The following is a 14713-nucleotide window of genomic DNA, read 5'->3' as shown; positions in this document are numbered from 1 at the left end:
TGCATCCAAACAGCAAAGCAGCCAAACACTTTCCCATTTAGAGAAAAACTGTTTTTGTAATGATGCTTTAAGTAAAATATTAAATGTAACTTCTAAAAACAACATGTAAACATGGAGAGTATTACAGTTTATATCAACACCAGACTACAAAAAAGATAATTACACGAAAAAAACAAGGGACATTAAGAATTAAAGAGCCTGTTTCAAAATAAAAGCCTGTCTCCCTGTGTGGTTAAAGGCTGTCTGAGAATCTGCCTTATAAAAATGATTTTAATATAACTGATAAGTCACCCATCACAGGACAGACTCTCTGTTTTCACTTTGACAGCAGAGAGTCTCAATCATGGTTCGAGTGAGAACAGAAACAGAGTTGCTCAACGCTTCAAATGTGAAGTGAAGTGTTACAGTGGATCTGAGGGGCGTGTGAGTCTCTGAGCCTCCAGTGCTGCTGGTGTTTCAGTGCAGCTGAAAGTAGGTCAATACAGAGCAGATCACTTCACTTCTACCTGAGTCCATTTGTCTGTGCAGCAGCCTTTTCTTGGACAGTCTCATCTATGTTATTATCGATACTGCGAACACAAATAAAAACCAGCATTGAGGTATGCATGAGTTATAATGATAAGTTATTATAAGAGTATTATTAGGCATAGAGCTGCAGCTCAGGGTTATTTTTTATTACTGATTGCATTTTTTTTTCCTTTTTTAAATATGTGATTATTATTTTTGAGGGAATGGTAAGACTAAAAGCAAAAAAAGAAAGAACAAATGGAAAAAGCAAATCCTTGGTGCTGACAATAACCACAGTTATATTTCAGTCAAATGCATAGCAGTTTTTCTATTCAATTACAAAAGTGTATGTACATATAAAAATGGAAAATGTCATTAATCAAATCATATAATAATAATAATAATACAATTAATAATAATTAATAATATGAATAAATACAATAAATGTCTATATATACTGTATATATATTCTTTAAACTTCTTGGTGTATTCTGTCACTATTTACTGTCCTTGGAGTTTCGGATAAAACTCAAAAATATTTTCCAGCTGAGGTCTTATGTTTATGTTTATAGGAATAGTTCAACATTTTCATTTATTCTCTTTCTTCAGTTGTTTGATGATAATGATGTGTGTGGTATAAAACCACACAAACATACACACAAAATCTTTTATTTAACGATTCTTTCTACTGCATATACACTCATATACACATGATTCAGAGTGCTGTCTTCATGTGGCTAAAATTACAAAAGAGATAAAAAATTTAAAAAGCATGATTCACCAAAGCTCTTTGATGAGACAAATCACACACAGAGATCACAGACACACACTCAAACACACATATGCACACAGAGTATAAGCTCTTTAGGTATTTGGTCTGTGACATTGTTTGATGTTTATTTTCAGCCAGTCTGCATGATCAGTTAAAAATGCAGCTGTGATTCTCATTTTTAGTTACCAAAACTTTTATTAGAGATTCAGACAACTAGAGTCGAACTAAGTCTTTATGAAAGTATTTAGAAGTCTAATTATCTGACCAATGTAAAAGTGTCTTCATGCTATTGTCATAGCTACAGCTGCTGAGGCCCTCTGAATTTTCTTTTTTTTCTTGTTTTATGTGCTGGCATTCAAGTAGCTATGTTCCCACAACAGAAAACAACACATAAAACATTAAAAGATGTTTTAGCTTGTTGCTAGATCAGGGGTTGCTGTTATTGTCCTTCTGTATCACTTTTGGACATTCACAGACTGCCTGTCAATGTATGCTTGATACGATACATACATTGCGTCTTTTCAAAACGCACTTTAGTTTTCACAAGAAATACACAGTTTTTGCGTGTTACATGCATATGGTCTTCAGTTTTTAGGTTTCCTTACACTAAGCAACAGACATCAGTTAAACATTGTCTCCAAGCTTTAGCCCAGTCCAGGATTTATCAGCTACATATGACCCAATTTTTATATTAAAATAATCATTAAATATATTAAAAACAAATAAAAACCTGTAAATAATTAATAAAAGTATTGCATACCTCCCGAGTTTCCAGTATGAATGTTTATTTTTTGTCATGTACACAAATTCTGTTTAGTCTTTCATCGAGACACAGATTGATTGGTTTGGCCTTAGAACCAATCAATCAACCATCTCAATTTTAATATTGTTAAAATGAGACATTTTATTTGGCCAAAACTAATGATGGTTCTGTGTGTAAAAAGACAAACAAGAGCATTTCCTAAAAAGTTTCCTTTAACCTTGTAGCATTTCGCTGTTAGCTTCTTCTGTTCTGTATTGGGCCTCAAGACATCTGAAAAGTTGCCAAGCTGGCATTGCTGGTTGCTGCCTCCAGCTTGTCAGAAATTGTTTATCTAAGGCCACTGGCATTTTGGCAAAAATCAGGCCGAGTCTCTTTCAGGTTTCAGCTGTGACTCAGCTGAGCTCTGAATTACCCAGAGGCAGTATGCTGAGCGCGGACGCGTCCATGAGGATAAGTAGACAAGCGGTTGAGCTTTAAACCCAAACTCAACTACAGAGCTACAGAGCTTTAATTTCCACTTTCACTCCCATTAGAAAAAATCTGCAGTATTTGTAGCTATGAAGAGAACTTGACTATTTATTTCATGTTGCACACACATTCTTCAGATCTTACTCTTTGTATGTGTGTATGTATGTGTATGTACAGCGATGTGTATGAGGAGAGGCTTTGGGGAAAAACTCATTAAAAAAACAAAAGCTGTTTTTCCATTCTGCATCACTCTGCGGGCAAAGAACAGAGAAACTGAACAAAAATAGCACAGGAAGAGAAGTTAAATCCTTTAGTCTTTTCAGGCCGATTTATTGTTGTTGTGGGAATTATGTGAATTGTGAAGCAGGTGAAGTCGCTGTTTATGGCATCGCTGTAAATCACATTCACAGTCAGAGGCAGCAAAGCCTGAGAGAGAGTGCGTGTGTGTGCGAGAGAGACGGAGTTGTATCTCTCCTCGGACAGACACAGTTTGTGCTCCGGGCCGTCTCCAGGCCTTAACGAGTGGAGCTGTCAATCAAAGCGAGTCCCAAAGTGCGTGCAGGGGGAAAGGTCGAGATTGTGGGTGTCGCTGTTTCTATCAAAGCCAGGGACACTTTCTGGTTCAGAATGTTTTCTTTTTTTGGTGAGAAAAAAAAGAGTGTTAGTATGAGTAAAAACTACGGAGACCCTTAAGCCTGGTATACACGGTGAGATTTTGGGCTGTCCCACATGAAAGATGACCAACATGAAGAAACAAGGCAATATCTTTGGTTTTGGCCCTAAATAGTGGCCCTACGTCGCAAAGTGACAGAGGTCCAAGGATGGCTGTTATCAAGGTCGATCAAAGAGCCTGGGATAAAATTGTGACAGCATCAGAAATTTGGGATTACCATCTCATGCTACATGTTACGACTTACGTCTGCTAACCAACGAATAGAAATGCAGCATGAAATAATGCACTGATCAGCTCGACACTGGTGCTTAATGCTAGTCGATCGTATGAATACTTCAGCTCTCGTTGCAAAATTTGCGTGCCAAGTTGGCCTCTATTCAACAGGCCAGGACTGCATCCACACTGTCCTTCACCTGCTCTTCTTCAGACTTTCTTTGCTCACATAAATGCCACTGTAGCAAGGGCTCGATTTATGTTTGTTTATGTTTTTCTCTTACACCTACAGTGGTGTGGATGGGTGATGCATGCTGACAATATTTTGTTATTGCATAGACATCGATGGACGTATGTCTTAGCCTGCGATTCTGTAAGCGTCATCGCACAGTCTGCATACATCAAACTTGATGTCGTACCCAAGTTTGTTAGATCTATGTTACACAGTGTAGACTCACTAAACTTGCTAAAATCTCACAGTCTGCAGGAGGCTTTAAATCAGTGGTTCCCAACTGGTCTAGCCACTGTGTCCAGATTTCTTCTTCTGGGTTGGGAACCACTGCTTTAGAGCATGCAGTTTATTCTATCCAGTATTTTATTCGTTCACATTGTATTCTTGGTGTATTTCGTTGACAATTGTGATCCAGCCGTCCTTTGACAGCAGGTTTACCTGCAGCCACTTACCTTTGATGGCTTTCTTTTACTCAACCAAAAGTACTTTATAAAGATTTTCATCCTGCTTCATGAATTTATCCGGTTTTCGCTCAGGTATAATGTGACAAAAGAGCAATCAGCTCCTATTCCAAAAATGATCCTTATTTCTTTGGCCAATATGAACAGATCAGAGGGCAGTCCCCAAAATATATGAAAGTGCTTCACCATTGATTTACCACACCGCCTCGAGCTTTCATCCTGTCCCTGAGAACGCCGCTGTATAAATTTCAATTTCAGAGTCACAAAATATCGTATTATGTTGCTCCAGCTGAAAACCCGTCAGAATCTTGAGTTGGTAGTCTGAGCCTGACCCTCCCAAAAATAACATTGAGGAGAGGTTCAATATTCCCCAGTTCAATACTCTGTTAACAAACACATCTATTGTGTTTGGTTCACATATGACCTGTTTCAAGTAGGGCTGCACGATTATGGTCAAAATGATGCTCACGATTATTTTGATCAATATTGAAATTGGGAATATTTCTCACAATTATTCTTTTTTTTCCGGAGACAAAATATTTTAATTGCACACTGACGCTGAAAAAAGCAGAGCGCTGTTTTCACTTTCATGTTGTGCTATATTGCTGCTAATTAACAAATCTTTGCAACAAAATTATATTAGATTTCTTCGCCTGAATTAAGTGCACTTTAAAAGTTGATTTTACTTTTAAAAATAATCTAGTAAACCACTTTCTCTAAAAATGTAAGTAAATATTAATCTTAATTTATGTTTACTTTATATCTAATTAAGTTTATATATAATTTACTCATTTTGTGAAGTTTTTGCAACTTAGAAATGACAAGTTTAAAATAACGCTTTCAAGGTTTTAGCAACTTTGTAATCCAAGTTTACTGGTGCTATATATGCGTAGTCTGTTGTCTTGTAATCTCATGTAGGATGGGCCAAAAAATGCAAAACGCAAAAATAAAAATGAGTGAATGAATGAATATAGTGCAAAAAGCTGCTGCACTTCTATGTGCCCACTGCATAAATCACATATGCAGACCTGAAGGTTTAAATTCTGGATCGTATGCTACCTATTTCAGTACTTTTGCCTGCTGATTAAAGTAAATCCAGTCTTACTGGCCGGTCTGGCATTTCTGACGTGCCAGATGGGCTGACCCACCATGTGAGCCACAGGGCTGCCAGACGCAAAGTTGAAAAAAATTCTGGGGAAAAAAGAAAAGAGAGATAGGCTGTCCTACTCGATGCTGTGACAGATTAGGGGTTACATGGCCCCAAAAATGTAAATAGTCTACCTATTTAAGGCAGGTGCAGTGGTACTGGCCATTGTCACCTCACCCCACAGTGAATCATGTGAATCGGTCCATCATGCAATGTCGGAGCTCAAGCGGGAAATAAAATCTAGGCAGACTGGCGTAACTGGAATAAAAACACAAATGAGATGGAAAAAGGAGCCCAAAAAACGAAAAAGTTGGAGCCGGGAAGGTTCAACAAAAAAAGAAAAAAATTCTGGCAGCTGATGCTGCAGGATGTTTTAAAATGTCAGAACTATTTAAAAATAACGTCAGCGTTGAAAATCTTCTTTAGTAGCAGTAATGACAACAATCTGCCGGCAGCACCAGAGGAGGAAAGAGAGGACAGAGGAGCAGCCGCAGGCTGAGGATTCCAGCAAGGAACATGATTTTTTCTCTACTTATTGTGCCGGGGGTCCAGAGGAAAATTGCCAGTGCCAAATTTTGTTCCCAGTCCAACACTCAAGGACCTTGGTCCATTAGTTTGGTTTAACCAGTGGTTCAATTTTTTTCCCCAAGGATCTTCCTGGATAAAAGACAGAAATTCTATTTGCTAAATAAGTACAACTATAGTCACTGCAAAACACATAAATAATATCTGCATCACTTTCTAAAACCAGATACGCGTGTGCATGTAACAGTCTGTGCATCTGCTAGTGCCAGGTGTGTGTGATGCAACTAATTTAGCACACATCGCAAAATACGCTGGTGGCAGCATGACATGCATGTGCTCCTTATGTCGCAGCTTTTGCATTATTCGTGCTTTACCTGTTCCAGCAGGTCCTCCACCTTCCTCTGCCAGCCCTCTCGTGCCGCCATCATCTCCAGTTCCTTCTGCTGCGAGAGCTGAGTCAGCGCTGCCTGTTTGTCCGCTTCATACTCTTCGGTCAGCTCCTCCTTCAACAAACGCACCTCCTCCCTACACAAGTCAAAATGATGTTTTATTACATTTGTGCCCATTCTGCTTCATTTTGCTAGAGCTGATCTGTAAATATTGCATGCCAGTGGAGCCTCAAAAACTCGCTCCGCTGGTGTTCATTTCCAATTATTAATATCCATGAGTGCTTTGGCAAAACAAGTCAACTTGTTATGATAATAACAAGTGTGATTGTGAAGCAGAGGAGGCGAGCGATATGACAGAGATGGATGAGGAAACAAATGGGGAGAGCAAAACACGAGAAAGTGACACTGACAGCTTGACAGAGTCTAACACATATGAGGACTGTTGGGGTTTTTTTTTTTTTTTTTTTACCGCAGTGCGTCTCTCCATTTCTGTTCCAAGTCGTCTGCCATCTTGTCCATCTTCTGTTTCTCTTCTGTTCTGATGGACATCACTCTGGCTTCATGCTGCTGTCTCTGGGTCTCGATCTCCTCCTACGAAAACACAAAAAACCAGGTGCACAAAGTTTAGCCGTGATAAGAAAATATCACACAGTGGGATTTTTTGTGTGATCAGGACTTAACTGTGTCATCATACTAAGAGTGCTGAATGGTTAACAGTAACAATGTGTAGCTGCTAAAAGAAAATCTCCAAATTGCCGTACTTGACCAGATGCAGCATTTCAATAGCTGAACGGTGGATGACTCATAATGCCCACCTCCACATCTATTTATAATGTCACGGCTACAGGGCGTTTATAATGTGCAGGTTCTGAGGCAGAAACTAACTTCACCAGGTCAGCTGTTTCCTGTTGAAGAGGCTTCGGGGTTTATCTGCTGATGACTTCATTACAAGACCGAAAAGCTCTTTTGTTCCACTGCCAGGTGAAGTGCTCAGGTGGTTAAATCCAGAGTCAAATGTTTATAAAGTTATGTTAAAGATGACAGTTCCCATCTAAATATTTTGGAAAAATAAATCTGTTACAGGGATGCAAATAATTTTGGGTGTGTCTAGAAGATTTGAAAGCTTTTTTTGTGTCTGCTGCTCAGGTTATCTGGGGGTTTGGATATTTATAGGCCCACTTTGGTCCATGCTGGACTGCATCTCTCACATAAAATGACTAATGGTCTCATCAGCATTAGGGACAAAAAAAGAACAAACACTCAGTGGAGATGAGTCACATTTCACTGTAACTGAGCTCTGCAATTTCATCATAATCATTTTGATTATTTCATTGTTCTGTGACATGCATCATGATTGCAGAAAACCTGCAGGGCAGTCGGAAAATATGACAAATTGTGAAACAGCCTGTGGTGCCTGTGAGTGATATATGGTTAAATATGACATTTTTAGATTGTAATTTGTAGTGAGCAGCATGTTACTGTTGTAGCTGGTCAGTTTGGTAGTCCAGTGGTTCTCAATCTTGGGGTCAGGCCCCTCCATAGGGTCATCATATAAATCTGAGGGGTCATGAGCTGATTAATGAGGAAGGAGAAAACAAAACTTTGTTTTCTGTATATGTTTTGTTCTGTACTCATATTTTGAACTTTTCTCTAATCTTTACTTTTTAATAATGCTACCACTACTACTACTACTACAACATAAAATAAAAACAAAAAACTAACACTAATACTACTACTAATAATAATAATAATACCTGCAGTTTCAGCTCATCAAACACACAAACCTCTGCTTGTAAACGGTAACATAAGCCGGTTCGACTATCATCAAACAGCTAATAATCTGTTGCTGAACCTTGTTCCTGATTGCAAACTCTAACAAGTTGAAGACAAAGTAAAAGATAGCTTACAGAATACCGACATGTTGCTACACTTTGCCTCTCTTCTGTAATTGTCTTGTTTCGCAGAGCATTTTTAAATAATATGGAAAGCTGCTCTGGTTTTTGACGTAACAAACGCTGTTGACTGCTTATTTTGTCAATAATATTTCTTGTAGCACCATATGGACATGTTAACAAGGTTAAAACTTGATTTTCTCTTGAGAGGATCTTTAATTTTCACAATTTCATGCAACAACCTGACAGACCTTTTGCTGAACTTCTTTGTTTCTTTTTTTCTCTCCTTTCACAAACATAATAAGCAAGTATAAGCTATAAGGGTTCCTCGGCTGCTAAACAATAGCTGGTCTAAATTCAGTGTGACGCAGGGATCAGCTGGCTCACTGCTTGTGTCTCTCCCGCAATGAGCTCAGTGAGAACACAAGATACAATCCCGTGTTAGGCCTTTTTAAACAAACCAAATCCTCTTTTTATAGAACGCAAGCTCTGGTGGGAAAGCAAAGAGCAGCGCTCTGCAATTTCATCTAATTATCACTCTTCATTCACTCTCTTTGTCCTCTGTCTCTTCTAGTACCCTCGCTCTTTTTCTGTCTTTTATTGGGTATTTTGTACTCTGATTTTCACGAGCCAGTTTCCACCAGCTGTGACTTTTTAACTAAATCATGAACCTTATTTTTGAGCATTTTGACTGTGTTACATTCAATTAATTTGCATGTTTTTGTTTACATTTTGATCACTTTTGTTCTATTATTTTGCAATGATCCGATTTTCCAAACAACAATCCTAGATTCATTTTATTTCTAATAAAAATATTAATAAAAAGCGAGCAGTCTCTTTCCTGTCCCTCTTGAACACACTCTTCCTGTCGCTCTTGTACCAGCGGGGCTCTTTTCAAACATGAGACCACTCAACTCAAAATAGCCTCATCATCATTATCTCACAGCTGGCCTTCAGTACGCACTTATTTCTCAGTTAAATCTCATTTCCTAGCTCACAAAACGTTCTTCCTCCCTCCCATCTCCTCATCCTTCCTTTCTTTTTTTCTCACTCCATCTTTGTTTCGATGTAATTTCGGACATGTGTGCAAAGTGCAAAGTGGTGGCGATGAAAAATGAGCGCATCCAGACTGGCTCACCACAACAAACCAACGAAAAGCAACACAGACAGAGAAGCACGACTTCATTCTTTCGTCAGGATGCCATTACTCCGCTATATCTTTACATCGCAAATAGCCTTTTGCTGCCATGTCAACGCTCTGACTGAAAGTCAGAGCCAGGAGTGGTGGGATCGTTACGTGACAGTTCACTGAAACAAGTTGAGGCCACAGTGCAAACTTTAATTACTGACTCGCGGCTCTATGCCTCCGCAAACCAGTCAAGCTGCGCTTATAGTTTACGTCCATGTCTGTGAAAACCCAGCAGCACAAAAGGTCTTTACAGTCTGCACAGGTTCAAGGTGGACACCAAAGATTAGTGTCGCCAATTCAGTATCTGACAAAATGTGTCCCCTTCTGACATATGACATTGAGTAATGGCGGTTTTCGAGCCCAAGTGGACATTTGTGCCAATTTTGAGGAGACTCCCTTAAGGCCTTGTCGAGATATTTTATTCACAAGAATCAGACAGGAAAGGCCATGGGATAGATGCAAGGTCACAGTGACATTGACCTTTGACCATCAAAATCGAATTAGTTAGTCAAGTCCCCGTAGATGTTTGTGCCAAATTTAAAGAAATTTCCTGATGGCATTCTTGAGATTTTGCGTTCTTGAGATTACCTCCAGCCGCTGCGTAGAGGCACATAAATAAGACATTTATCTGATTTAGGATCACATATGAAAGTCACATTAAAATATAAAAGGTCAGAATCCATATTACATGTGCTGTTCACACTGAAAAAAAAACAAGATCTGAGTCACATATGAGCAAAAAATCTTTTTTGCAGTCTGAATGTAAATAACTCAGCAGGTTACAAGCTCCTTACACTATTTAGGGCCGGAAACTTGAATCTTTATATTATAAAACAGAGGAAAAACAAAAAAAAAACCACTCTAATAAACATGAAACAGGCAAATCTTCAAAGGCATTGTGATGATTCATAACCGAGGTCAACAGCGACCAGCTGGACCCTGCAGGAACAGTTAGCTCACCGCACCAGCATGCAACAAAAAGACTGTATATATTTGAGAAATTACAATAACAACTACAGTTTTCTAAACTGCGACTTAACTTTTCTGCTGATTTTTCTAGATCCAAACAGCTGAGAAAGTACTCATTACTCACACTTATAACGCCTTCATTTAGTTTATCAGTATCACGGCTGAGCAAATATGTAAGTGACTGCCTGTAATAGCAGCACCATTTGTCAAAGACCTGACAGATATATTTGACAGAGACAGAGTATCCTGTCTGTGTTTATTGTTTGAAAGCAACACATAAAAGCTGCGGTAAAAATGCTAACAGTCATCTACTGCTAAATGTTATTTATTGATCCTTTCTGTAAATATTTCTGTTTACACTTTATTGTACTGATCTCTGATTTCTGAATCATTTTCCTGATAACTTTCCAAGAAAGAACTGTCTATTTAATATTAATTGGAGGTAAAGTAGAGTTCAATTGGCATGCTTCTGTTTAATTAATTCTAGTTAATTGTTAGCGCCAGTGTAAATAGTCTTTCAGCTGAACGTGCAAAAATGATAAATTTGTCCAAAGGCAAGTGTATAATTCAACCTACATGGAGACTAAAATATCCAATAATAAATAACAGATGGATATTTCCTTTGGGTACAAGGACATTTATATTTCCCTATAATTTCTGATAATGACGTAGTTATTAAAAAAAAAAACATAGCAGGACTTCATGAACATGTAAATCCCTCAGTATTTTCCTCACCTGTAGGTCAGTCAGCAGGTTGCTGGTCTCTCGGACTCGGGCTCTCGTGGCATCGAGTTCTATCTTGAGTTTCTCCTGAGTTTCTCTCAGACAGCTGATCTGCGTCTGAGCTGAACCCAAGTTCTGCTCCCCCTCCCTGACCAGCTCCTGGAGGTGTGACACCTGAGGAGAGCAACACGGGGGTTACGTATTAGTTAAGTATTTTTATTTTTGTTTATTGTGCTAATCATAGGTTTTAAGGGATGAGAGAGATCTAGGTCATAACACTGAATGTTTGGTCACATTTTTAGGACTCTAAGTAGAGTTTACTTAAAGGTCTAGTACACATTTTTCTTTTAAAGGTTTTTCTTTTTTTATCATTTTGTAGCTTCTTAATTAAGTAGTTTTTTTTGTATTGAAATCCAAACATACAAAGGTCATCGAAAAAATGTTTTAGCTTCAAAATGCTATTCTCCCATGTCCTTAAAAAAACGTTTCCCCACACGACTTGATGTAACTTTTTGCATGATGACGTTGCAAAAAAAACAAAAAAAAAAGACCCCAGCACGCCGATTGTGCCTCTTTGTAACTGAGCCAAGCCTTCTTTGAGAATCTTGTGTTTAGTCATTTAAATTAGCTTTATTCCTCTGTCACGCTAACCAGCACAGAAGCTAAGCAACGTTCTGCTGTGGACATCATGCAAAGTTCAATTAGAGCTTTGATTCTCCAATTTTATCGTGTTTTTTTTTTAATTTAATTTTTCATTATACTGGCAGCTGTTGTGCATAAAAGGCAGAAGTTTTAATGAACTCAATCAGAGAGGAAGCACGAGAGAAGGACTGCAAGGAGACTTGTTTGGCAGCATTTGCTTCTGTCTGCCCAGCAGTAGGAGAGATGTGTAAAATGCAGCAAAGAGTGGTGATCTACACACTTCACGGCCATGAACCAACATGCACACTAAACACACATAGGGGCTTGCTGCTCTGCTGAACCTGTCATGCACGAGGCAACGGGCTATTGATATAACAAAGGGAAGAGAGGAAGGAAAAGTGGTACAAGTACAGTCTGACTTAAAAAATCAGAACTATCCCTCTCAGGTATTATTATCAGCGCACTAACTATGTCACTGCTTTTGCAGACAGCTGAGTGGGCATCTCCATTTGAAAACCTACAAAAAAAGGCGGATGGAGTCACCCTTTGACGTACCTCCTGATTGGCCATATTGAGTTTGGCCGAGAGCTCCTCCTTCAAGTTGTCGAGCTGCTGCTGAAGGCGATCTCGCTGCTCCTCCAATGACAGACGCTTAATCTCAAACTCCTGACTCATTTTCTGTAGAGACGGAAGAGAAAGAGAGCATGCAGAGATGGGTGAGAAGAAGAGGAAAGACAACAGGAAACTCATTAGTGCTGAATACATACAGTAGATTTATTCTAACTTTATATTCAAACATCATCACTGACAAAAAAACGAAACAATTTAAATACTTGAAAAGACAAATTATTGGTGCATGTTTACTTTAAAAAGGCCAAGCAGCTCTTTCTCTTCGTTTCTGCAGTATTTCCCACTGAAAGTATAATCTCTAAAAAAGGAGTGGAGTGAGGAAGCTAGTGTAAATCCCATTTGTGCCGTAATATGGAGTCGTGGCAGTTGTTGAGTGTGAAGCATGGCTACTGAATGGAGGAAGGACACGTGAGTTGTCATTTAAACTTAAAAGGCCATCTCATCCGACCATCCCGTTTCTCTAATCCTTCAAACCAAAGCACCAAATCCTTTCTGGGCCACTCTGGATTTCTCTTAGAAAATGCTTTCCACGTCTTGGTTTGCCTTAGATATTAATTCCCAGCACTGGTGTATCTATAGTGGATATTTCTAAGAAGTACCAACATCATTGTGCTTTGCTTGTGTTGTTTAGTGCTGTCCTGCTGGATACACAGCACTATAGTTTTCTCAGAGACAGATTTTTTGTGGTCAAATTGTGGTCAAATGGTTCTAATTTCACTGTGATATCAAATGTTCCACTTAATATGCTAAACATCTGCTAAAGTAATGCTAATTTAATAAATGCACAACATTTCTTGCCCCCACATTTTCAACAACAACTCTGATCACTGTGCAACCTTTCATTAATGCTAGTAAAGCTACTAAATATGGGAATATATTTAATGTAGTGAGGCCATGGAAATGCGTCACTTATTATAGATCATTCTGCAGCAGTTGTGCCTTTAATGTTATAAATGATCCTTGCAGAAAATGATACAAATGAAGATGGAAATACTGTCACCAATATACTCTGATTTATCATATTTTTCTTTCATTAAATGAGCCAAAAAGTGACATTCCCATCTGTTAATTTTATTTATTAAAAGTTTCTCCATTATATTTCCATTCAGTTTGCTATACCACAATCCGTATGTACATCATATCATCATAGAAAGTTGTATTATACACTTAACAGTAGATGGTTTCTCCGTATTGCCAACTCCTATTAGAAAACTGGTTCAGCATGTGAATTACTGATGGTGTGAAACAATGAGGATCTTTCCAAGCTCTATCATCCTTCCCAATATGACGTGAGGAAACTATAAAGCAACTGCCCATCTTATCTTATCCACATGGGAGCCAACCAGTAATCCTCTTTCTTTACCCCAGTTACTGTAGATGAGCCTGTTACCATGTTACTTCCAGCTTTTCACAAGGTTCAAGGTTCAGTTTATTCAACCATAAAAGATGGGAAATAACTGATCAACCAACGTTAATTACAAAAACACTGAGAATGAATACCCATAAAAAACACAGATAAAGGCAACATTAAGCTGTATTACATCATAAAAACTAGGTAGTTCAAAACTTGAAATTACTTTAAAAAAACCTCACGTTAAAAAAAGAAAATAATCTTGTTAAAGGTGTATTATGCAGGTTTGTCGGTTGCTGGTTGTAAACGTGCTCGGAAGTGAAATTTAAAATAAAAGCCATCCCATTTACTCTTCTTTGGCGCTTCACCTCGACTTTTTTATGCCACTCAAATTCAAATATTCTAAATACAATGTACACTTAAACTGATATTGATTTTTTTTAGGAGGCTGAAATAGAGTGCCCCAGGGTTGACATTTTTCTGTAGGCCGGACTGAAAAAGCCTATGGGATTTTTTGATTGGATTGGATCAATGCAGAAAATAAGCTCCGAGGTGAACAAACATTTCCGATACCTACAAGTTTTGTACAGCCAGATTATCTTCACAAATGAACGCTATTTTCAGGATTTTTAAAGCCTTATTGCAGTCACCGGCAACACTATTGCTAAGCTAAAACAAAGTATGCTATGGTCACGTTGCCACGGCTACGAGGCTGTAAAGATGTGATTGGCATCATTTCTGCAGACTCATTTAACCACTTGTTAGCAACCGTCTTTCTTAAGTCACAAAAAAAGCTTCAAAGTGGGGTATTTACTGATGTATTTTATGTTATCAAACATATGTGAAAGTTTCTTTTCAGCCACAGACCTTATACTGACTTTGAGACCGGGGAACCGGAGGTGCTGAATTGCGAATGGATTTCCAGGTTTTAGGACTCATTACTGTGGTTCTCTATATGTTTTGTCACTGTTCCCCATCCACAGCAGTATATTACTTCATTTCTGTGCCTGTACTCCTGCCTGCTTCTCTAAAACAGGGGCGTGCTGACCACCCTCTACTGTATGAAATACACATGGATGGAAGAGTACCTCATATAACTCCACTTCAAAAGATCTGGACTATCCCTTTAACTGTAGCCCCAGTCTGCACGACGCTCAATGAAACAAT

At 38.5% G+C, this 14713-nt stretch overlaps 1 protein-coding gene across 3 annotated transcripts in view; it reads right to left on the bottom strand.

The window, feature by feature from the left end:
• LOC121962862 (protein FAM184A) overlaps positions 1-14713 on the bottom strand; it is a 65238-nt gene that overhangs the window by 25223 nt on the left and 25302 nt on the right. For all 3 annotated transcript variants that reach the window (XM_088074612.1, XM_088074611.1, XM_042513178.2), the window contains 4 exons: positions 12121-12243; positions 10936-11097; positions 6620-6741; positions 6136-6286 (listed from right to left, as the gene is read on the bottom strand). In XM_088074612.1, the coding sequence (XP_087930738.1) occupies positions 6136-6286; positions 6620-6741; positions 10936-11097; positions 12121-12243 (558 nt within the window). The remainder of the gene's footprint in view (positions 1-6135; positions 6287-6619; positions 6742-10935; positions 11098-12120; positions 12244-14713) is intronic.

This window comes from Plectropomus leopardus, chromosome 24 (genome assembly GCF_026936395.1).
Source record: "Plectropomus leopardus strain MGB_pleo_1.0 chromosome 24, ASM2693639v1, whole genome shotgun sequence".
NCBI lineage: Eukaryota > Metazoa > Chordata > Actinopteri > Perciformes > Serranidae > Plectropomus > Plectropomus leopardus.
Note: the sequence above shows the minus strand (reverse complement) of the source record. Positions and strands in the feature narration are given on the sequence as shown.